This window comes from Manis pentadactyla, chromosome 2 (genome assembly GCF_030020395.1).
Source record: "Manis pentadactyla isolate mManPen7 chromosome 2, mManPen7.hap1, whole genome shotgun sequence".
NCBI lineage: Eukaryota > Metazoa > Chordata > Mammalia > Pholidota > Manidae > Manis > Manis pentadactyla.
Genome location: NC_080020.1, coordinates 200,977,559 through 200,987,129, shown reverse-complemented (window position 1 = coordinate 200,987,129; position 9,571 = coordinate 200,977,559). Strand labels below are relative to the sequence as shown.

Below are 9,571 nucleotides of genomic sequence, written 5' to 3'. Positions count from 1 at the left end.
AAATATGAAATAAATAAAAGTAGGAGGGCAAAGATTATCAAGATTAGGAGGAAGAAATCCACTGATGAATTCCACTATGAAATGATCTTCTACATCTTTGGTGGAGAAGGTCCTAGAGAAAAGTAGGGAATATTATATTCCACCACTTATTTACTGAGCCTTTGCTGAGTGCTCTGTGTGTCCTTCTAAGGAAAATGCACAACTGGAAAAAGGGACAAGGGACAAATGTTGGAACTGAGATATCTAGGCACTCTGACAGGGTGGGATGAGAGTGGGCAGTTGGCTGCTTACACATCACTCACAGTGCCAACCTGAATATTTTGCCATTGAGAGGCACAGCTGATCCTGGTAAATGTGCTCTGGAGTGGTACCCTGAGAGATTATTAAAAAACTACCTCTGCCAGACAAATAGTGGCTCTATAGCATCTTACTATGCTGATGGACATGACTACAATGGAGGGGTGGGGGGGACTTGATAATATGGGTGAATGTAGTAACCACAATGTTGCTCATGTGAAGCCTTCATAAGATTGTATATCAATGATACCTTACTAAAAACAAACAAAAACTACCTTCTTCCATACATGCAGACCATTACAATGGAGGACATGAGTATGGGGAAGTTCACACATTCCTAGGGAAGCTTCCAGAATCCGTAGCCATGGGGACGAGGGGCCCTGAATCAGTTACAGACCCTGTATGGCTATTTCCCCTCCCATTCTCCTTCCCATTAAGACAAACTTCTTTGCTCAGCCTATGATCCCTTGCCTCCAAATGGTGTCCTGGTTTCTCTTTAGGACAGCTGACCCAGGCTCTTTGCTGACGCCCAGCCCCAGGTGCAGGCAATCCAAGTCTACAAGGGCAGTCACCCTCCAGATGGCCACTTGTCCAGAGGTGTGTCCTGTTTCTCCTCCACTTGCCCACCCCTCCCATCCAGCAGCCCAGCAGTTCCCTTTTACGTCCATAGCATTTGCCACCATATACAGATAACAGTGCCCAGGGCTGTAAGAGCTCACCATATGGGCTGAGTGGCTGTAAGCCCAGAACGACCCATCTAGGCTGCTTCTCTTTCTACTCCCATCCTGCCTCCAGGACTAGCACTGCCACTAAACAAGGAGCCCAAGCACAAAGCGCAGAAACTTAATTCACACTCACCTCTTTCTGTCACGTGTAGAAACTCATGGAGGAACAAAATGATGGGTCTATGATTCCTGGGTTATGTAACCACACAGATAATTAAGACTTGGCTTTATTTTAAAAGGATGACAAAGTAACTAACAAAAGGCATTGTTTATTAGATTTCTATTTTCAAAAACAATTTTTCTGTAGGATGTCCTACAGAAAAATTAGGGATTAGCAAACCGTGGCTAGCAGATCAAATCTGGGCAGCTGCTTATTTTTTTAAATAAAGTTTTATTGGAACACAGTCACACCCACTTACTTACCTACTGTTTGTAGCTACTTCCCCCACTAAAATGGCAGAGTTGAGAACAGAGACTGAATGGCTGACAAAGACAAAAATATTGATTTTCTGGTCCTTTACAGAAAAAGCATGCCAACTTTGGTCCAAGAGCAATAAGACACTATGGAAGAATAAGAATTAGGTACCTGTTGACTGGCAAGTGTTTTCTTGTGACATGGTGGTCATCACAGTTTCTGTGGCTGCATCTCTAACAGCTTGCTCCTCACTCTGCAGGAGGGTGAGGACACATCTCCAGAGAGCAAGTGTATCCTGCAGTCCTAAGAAGACCAAAAGGAATCTGAATCACCCACAATGAAATTTACAAGCAGGTATAAATACCCCTACCTCTTCAAATCCATGGTGGAGGAGAGCAATCTTAATGAGCAACGGCCATTCCTTTTTTTCTGGGTATTGCAAGAAAGGAAGACCCAAGAGTCAGATAAACACTGGAAGAGAGAGGGCCCTAAGTGGGCAAGTTTGGAAATGTCTTTTTTTTTTTCAAGGAGGGAAAGCTTAAGAAAGGCAACTAGTCCCAGGCAAGGTCACCAGAAGGTGTGGCCTGGCTGACTAAGGCTCTGGGCCCAGCTATCCACAATGACTCACGCGTCTCAGGAATGAAACTTCATACATCAAGAGTGCTTTGGAGAAACTAGCCCAGTGTTGATTTGAGTGACTGTGTGAGCTTAGAAATTCTGAAAGCAAAGTTTCAATCAAGATTTGGGGAACAAGAATCAAAAACGGGCAAGGACCCATGCTAAAGGCACCAGTCTGCCATGTCCATGTGGGGCCCACCCTCAGACCGCCATCACCCCGGGGCAGGAACTCTGTGGAGTCCCTGTGCTGGGGGCTCTGTGGAGCATGGAACAGGAAGAGACAGTATCTGCCCTGTGCAACTAGAAGGAACATCATCAAGAACACGAGGCAGGAAGAAGTCAGGGATGGATGTGTATGGCTGTGACTCACGGCAGGGAAAGATCACAGTAGACTGTGTATTGGAGGCTGACTTCTGGAGGGAGGTGAGGGGTGGGCAGGGCCTTATGGAAAGGACACATGCACCTGTGGGAGGCCCAGGCTTGTGGACGGCTGCAGCAGAGGGGCACAGAAGACTGCCACTCATCATCCCTAGCCTTTCAGCGGGGAACCCACCCTGTCCTGAGTCCTCTCCTTAGGCCACTCCCTCCCTTTTTTTCCGTGGAGAATGTGTTAGCAGAGTCACCAATGCTTTAGTCAAACCAAGAACGGCCACGGCTCCCGCTGGGGTTTCATTCTCTCTTTTCTGTTTTAAGTCTGGCTTTAAATTTTACTCTGTCAGAATCTATCCATTCTTATTGTTCTCTAGGGTTTAAGATTTTCCTCTTTAACACAGTCATTTATATATGTGTACTTTTATGTCTTGTTTCTCTCAGTCCTACATCTGTTTCATGTTCTCATAGGCTATCAGCCACGACTGACCTACTTCCTCATTGCCTATAATGCTATAATCAGCTCCAACAATTAATTATGACCAGGATTCAATTTCATTCAGGAATTCCAGGTTTTCCATACACATTTTGCCTGATATGAACTAGAGCTAGAGTACACAGAAAATGTGGTGCAAAATGGTATTACCTCCACTGGAGAAACTTCACCAAAGTTTATAAATATTTGCTTTTATTCTTCTGGGTCCAGTGATTAAATCACAATCAGAGATGGTCCCCTTTCCATCTCCCTTTGGGTATAAGAAAAAATGTCTGGAAGCCACTTAGAAGAAGTAATTAAAAGGATATCAAAGGCAACTTTGTTTCCCAGAGAGATCCAGGGACATGAGACACTTTATTGGGCTGAACTGTGATTAACACTTAAAATCTGAATCTCACCATCTAAAAAAGCAGTTCTTTCCTTTATCCTGTAAGTTCTTTCTCCACATCTACACTGAAAGCTCTTTGTACACAGGGGCCATGGCATATTCTGCAGGCCTTGGTATGGAAGATGTGAGCAGAAACAGGATTCCAATAAGGGATGGAAGAGAATCACAGCACAATGTCATGGGGATAAGACGGCAGGAGAGGACAAGGTCAGGACTAAGGCATGGCCTTAAGTCCAGGGTTTTCCTTTTATTAAACCCTTATGCTTAAAAATAAACAAAACACCACAGTATTTTTTCAAATTTAAAAATGAAAACCAAACCAAACCAAAAACCTCTAAGCTTTTTTAATTCCTTAGATTTCCTAAAGCTTAGTTTTCTCAACACCATGACATGATGCTTTTTCCTAATTACTTAAGGACAGGGCTTGGCAGTGAGGAAAGAGACATGAAGGTGGAAAACAGTTGGAAACCAGCCAAGATCCCTACTTGATTTCAAAATAGCTCTCCCTTTATGTCCCAAAGATGCCTCACTTAAAACTAGTTTCAGTGAAAGGAACCAGCGGTAGTCTTCCCAGTCACTTAAGTTAAAAGCCTGTAATTCATCCGTGAGTCTTCCTTTTACATTAAACTCAACACCAAGTCCTGTTGAGTCTACTTCCTAATGCCTTTTGAGCCTGTCCTTTCTTCTTCCTCAATGCCACAGCCTCACACTGACCCAGTCATTTTACCAAGATCACTTTAACAGGCTTCCTGGAAGAGGTGACAGGCCAAGTCTTGAAATACAAACGAAAGTCAGTTGAGCAGCAGTTTGTTTAGAGAACTGTTACCTGTTGATGACAGAGGGCCCGTGTTGGAGAGTGGTGGCCGATGAGGTGGGAGGGCTGGGCAGCACACAGAACAGGAAGGGCCTTATAAGCTGTGTTAAAGGGTGTTTGGATTTCATCCTGAAGGTTCCTGAAGGAACCCACTCAAAGGCTTTAATCAGTAGAGTGAAATAATCAGATGTATTTCAGGAAGACCACAGAGGCTTTTGGAAACATAAGGAGAATGGCTTGGGAAACATGATTGAAAAGAAAAGAGGCAGTTGTGGTGAAAAATGATTAGAGTAGGAACTAAGAGGGTTTTAATATATTTGAAAGCTGTAATGGTATGATGCATGCTGTCATTTTTATCTTCTCTCTTTTTTAACCTAGAGTGCCTATTCACACTTTGAGGGCCTGCTCCCCACCCAGTGCACTTACCAAGAATGGGGTGGACGTTGGTGAGGAAACACGGCGCGGTGCTGGTGAGGACTTCAGCAGCGGCCAGCCTAGACTCTGGGGGACAGTTATCTCCGCAGGATGCGACGACCAGCTGAACCCACTGCTGCAGTTTGGGGGCCACAGAGTCCCTGGTCTGAAAGGACAAAATGGATGGCAGTTCAGAAGATGTGACTGAGGACGGCCAAGGATTTAGGGATGAGCTACACACAACAAACGGATCTACAAATCAGAGCTTACTGTAGTGAGAGAAAGCTTTCCAGTTGGTTTTCCTTCCATCCAAGTAGGGATAAATAAATAAGCTCAGGGAAGAAAATCTGACTTGTCTTTCAATAATACTGAGTCACTACAACTTGCAAGTTCCTAGAGCCTTTTCTGATGCAAATCAGGTTATCAGAACAGATTCGATAGCTTCAGTAAGGACAAAATTTAGGGGAAAGACTGTGGTAGCAAATAATACTTGTTTTCCCCAATAATCAGATATTCCTTTTGTCTTCAGTAACAGAACTCTAGATTTTTGGCGGGGCATGTGGGCACCCAGCTAAAGACTACATTTCCCAGGTTCCCTTGCATTTGGGAGTACCGTGATTGAGTTCTGACTAATGGGATGTCATTAAAAGTGGTATCTGTGCCACTTTTAGGTCATGCCTTAGACTTCTTAGACCTTCACTTCTTGGGTTTCTCCTTCCTGTTAGCTAAGCAAGGACAAGATGGTAGGAGCCGGAGTGACCATCTGGGATTTCAAGACGGAAGCCACGCTGAGGACAGGAGAGCAACAAGGTAGAAGGGCCTGGGGGCCCAACACTATCAAGGCACATATCTACTTTGGACTGCTTCGATCTGCTTTAAGCCATTGTGTTTATGAGTTTCTATTACAAAATTTAAAGCAGCATCCTAACTAACATTATTGTTGAAACAAAGCTCTATTATTATTTTTTTATACTAAGAACTTTACTGAGGTATAATTCACATTCCATGTAATCCACCTATTCAAAGCATACAATTCAACGGTTTTTAGTATATTCACAGATATGTGCAACCATCACCACAGTCAATTTTAGAACATTTCATCACCAAAAAGGGAAACCCTGTACCTTTGGTTAACAAGCCCCATTTGTCATCTGTGCCTTCTCCCAGCCCTAAAACGCTAATTTCTATCTCTAGGATTTGCCTATATTGGATGTTTCACATAAATTAAATAACATAATATGCAGTCTTTTGTGATTGGTTTCTTTTGCTTAGCATGTTTTCAAGGTTCATCTGTGATGTAGGATATTTCAGTACTTCATGACTTTTTGTGGCTGAATAATATTCCATGGCACAGGTTATACCATTTAACAGTTGGACATTTGGGGTGTTTCCATCTTTTAAACCCTGGGTTTTTACTTTTTCTAGAAAGGGGATTATTGTTCCAAATGTATTTTACTTCTCCTATCAACTAAGCCTCTTAAAATGTTCAGTATGAGACCACTGGCTCCTCTGATCATCTGTGGGCATCTATGGAGCTAAACTGACAAGCACCTTGGAGCTTCAGGGCGAAGCTGACCCCCCGGTGCACAGAGAGACCCAGGTGTTCTTTTATGTGCTTCTCTACAGTTCTGTTAGTTTTTCTCTCCTTGGAAAAGTCTCAATTTTCATCAAATATTCAAGTATGAAACAGTGCCTTTTAGATGCACATGACAACTGATTAAAACATGAATTTAGATGAAAATGATAGCATTTGGCAGACTTGGTAGGCTCCTCTGTGATTATTTTCTTAGAACTTGTTTTTTTCCCCTCTAGGCTATGATTTTTTAGCAAATCCTTTCCCTTTCTACAAACGTCCTCTTCTCCCACCCAAACACACACAATTGACGTTTTCTGGGCTCTTTGTGTATCCTAGTGACCAGCTTACCTTTGGTCCCCTGGCCTGCCTTTGGGTGACAGACCCCAGGAGACTGTGGATCTGCTTAACTCTCACCCTCGGGCTCTCTCTCTGCCCAGCCCCAGGCTCTCTGAAGTACCAGTCTCCTCTGTGAAGTCTTCCTCAGCTCCCCCCGTGCTCCACCCTCCTCCGGATTCCCGCAGGTACCAGTCTCCTCTGTGAAGTCTTCCTCGGCTCCCCCCGTGCTCCACCCTCCTCCGGATTCCCGCAGCCTCCTCTGCACTGGAGCATTTCTGTCTCCATCTAATGCTCCTTTTCCTCATTATACCGTCCATCCACTCTTTGCTCATTTTTGCATCCCTGGGGCCTCTCTGAGTGCTGCTTTGTTGGAAGGAACTGGAATCTGCAACATTATGCCACCACTATCATGGTGTGGTGATGAGTAATACTGATCTTCGGGTAATTTTAGTGTAGTATTAACTGCCTTCCACATACAATAATTCTGTGATGGTGGCATCTTTCCTTATACCTCCAGGTATGCATGCATTTGTCTTAAGGCATCTCTCCAGGAAGCTGTTTTGATTACTTTAGTTCCACCTCACCCTCAAGATATGTTAAGACAGGTGGGGCACATCTGGGCTTCCATGAAGAGCCATCTGGGCTATGTTCTGGGGGAATGTTCAAGCCTTAGTGACATGTACTTAACTTTAGTTGACTAGGATGCAATCCTGGTGACTTGTAATCCTTAGAACTGACTTGTTCACTCTCTCTTTAAATAAAGAGTCTGGCTCAAAAAATTAAAAACAAGGGGATTTGGCCATATGTGTGTGTGTGGTGAGGGCAAAGAGACTGTGTTACTCTCATGGATTCTAATCAAATGTGCCCAGAACAAGAGAAAAAAAATGCCAAAGGTGGTGCTTGGAAAATTCTTCACAAATTATATCCACAGTGGATAACAGACATGAACAATATCTTTGTAGAGGCTGTGCACACACGCCACAGTAATTCTGCCTGCTGAAACAGTTCACTTTTACTGATACCTTCCAGGTAAATAGGAGCACAACAACCTAGACCCCAGAACAAGGGGCAGAATCTACCTACCTCCTCACATGTCTGCATGTGGTGGGCAATCATTTTGGAAGCAAGTCTCAGAGCTATGCTTTGAATTTCAGACCTAGAAAAAGTAAGCAAAAAGCACACAAAATTTAAAATTAAACATATTTTATATACAGATGATTTTTGCAGATAGTCTAAAATCCATATGGATGTGAATGCTGGAAATTTTCACCTCATGGCTATATAAACAGCTTCAGACGTGATTACCTTTTGGTTATTAATGTGATACTCTGACATCATTCTTTTGCTTGAGCAGAGAACATGCTCCTAGGCTGAGGTTTAGAAAGAAGTACAGGACCTGAGTCATTGGGCCAGGACTGTGCTCAAGTTCATTACTAACTGATTGATGGGCCACACGATATAGAGTTTTCACAGAGAGCACTGGGGCAAACCTTTCATTTGAAGCAATATCCATTGTCCAGATCAAGAATTCCTTTGGGGTTAGCTGGATATATTGCTCCGTCTGTGGAAGCCACTCACTGGAGTCCATGCAATGGAGAATTTTCAGTATCTGTGTGAGCCAGATCCATGAAAAACAAACAAACATAACTCAGGAAAAAGCCTCTAGAAGCTAAATAATAATCACTTGTACTGACAAGGAGTCTGTCTTTCAAAAAGCTCCCAATGACTTCTTATTTCCCCCTTAATACCTTCAGGGGACCAAGACACAGTGGAGCAGGGACATACCCGAAGGTCTCTAGTGACCTAGGATCAAAGCCTAGATGCCCAGATTCCTAGGGCAGTGCCTTTTCCTGTTGATATGCTTTCTAGCTGGGCATCTGCCCCCAAATGGCATTAGCAAAGACTACCTTCTACACATTCTATACCCAACTGTCAATGCTATTTCCTAGAGCACTGAATGGTTTACCTTCATCTCTGTCATCAATAGCATTATCATAAAATACTTTTCTTAGTGCTCTTCCATGCATGAAGCCATGGCAAGCACCATACAGAAGGTCTTTGTCCAATGGATGCTGACTCTCCTCCTACTGATCCTGGAGAAGCCAGACCAAACCCTGCCTTCTTGATCTTATCACTCTGGTGAGCTTGCCAAAGAGCGTGGGGAGTGGTAGGGCATGGTCAGCACACCAGGGACATTACCTTGCAGAAGCATTCTGGGTGATTTTCCTTTATAGCCAACATCAAGAATGTCCCTCCCATATTCTTCAGCAAGGGTGGCAGTCCCTTCTCTCCTAATCTAGGGGCTGCTGCTGAGAACCTTTCCAACAGGGATTCCAGTGTCAGGAGGCGCACTTCTGGGAAGGACGACTCTAACAGCTGAGAGAGGGAGATGGGAACATCCCTTCTCTGCCCTCCATCCTTGGCTGCCACTGCCAACACTGTGGTGATGGCTAGTTTGGTGAGGCTCTGGAGGTACTGGGGCAGGCCCGGCACCGTGAAGGTATAGGGGAATCCCGTTATCAGCTCTGATCCTGAGATGATCCCTCTGACTTCCTCCCAGAGGCCAAGATGCTCCAGAACTAAAAAAAGCAAAAAAGCAAAGGGAAAGAGGCATTCACTTTAGTCAAAGTTCCACAAAAGGACATGGGAGAATGAAAGGCTCTGGATACACTGTGTGGGTCTATCAGATGTCTTTTCTGATGACATATCACATGAATGACGTAAAAAGTGACTAGTCCACTAAGGTTCAGACTTCTTGTCCAGAGGCAATTTCTGTTTAGGTAATTCATAATTTTTCCCCTAGAGGGACAAAGGCATTCCCATCATAAGATGTGCTCCTGACACCCCCGACCCTCAACATTCAGTGAATATGAACTCAGCGACCTCTTACATCACCAAGCCTCCAAATGAACAGGATAGAAGGACATCTAGTCCAAACTTCCTTCAAGAGCTCAGATCCCCTCCACAGCCCCTCTTCTCAGAGGCTCCTGGTTGAACTCTACAGTGACTTGTAGACCACAAGACAAAATATTCCACTCTTAGAAAATCTAATTGTAGTTTTCACTTACTGGCCTAGTTCTGCACTTTAAGGTTACCAGTGTGCCCTTTTGGCACTTGAATACA

At 44.0% G+C, this 9,571-nt stretch overlaps 1 protein-coding gene and 1 long non-coding RNA gene across 8 annotated transcripts in view; both read right to left on the bottom strand.

Moving 5' to 3' along the window:
* The window catches only part of THADA (THADA armadillo repeat containing), a 362,728-nt gene that overhangs the window by 57,612 nt on the left and 295,545 nt on the right, over nt 1–9,571 (bottom strand). For 6 of the 7 annotated variants that reach the window (XM_036925595.2, XM_036925596.2, XM_057497255.1 and 3 more), the window contains 5 exons: nt 8,648–9,027; nt 7,939–8,057; nt 7,532–7,604; nt 4,549–4,702; nt 1,609–1,740 (listed from right to left, as the gene is read on the bottom strand). In XM_036925595.2, the coding sequence (XP_036781490.2) occupies nt 1,609–1,740; nt 4,549–4,702; nt 7,532–7,604; nt 7,939–8,057; nt 8,648–9,027 (858 nt within the window). Of the gene's footprint in view, nt 1–1,608; nt 1,741–4,548; nt 4,703–7,531; nt 7,605–7,938; nt 8,058–8,647; nt 9,028–9,571 lie in introns of those variants that run through there. The other variant, XR_005032689.2, reaches the window with a different exon arrangement.
* LOC130682600 (uncharacterized) lies at nt 4,709–7,521 on the bottom strand. The gene is made up of 3 exons (XR_008995863.1): nt 6,682–7,521; nt 5,237–6,614; nt 4,709–5,200 (listed from the first exon to the last, which is right to left on the bottom strand). It is a non-coding gene; the product is annotated as an uncharacterized LOC130682600 (long non-coding RNA).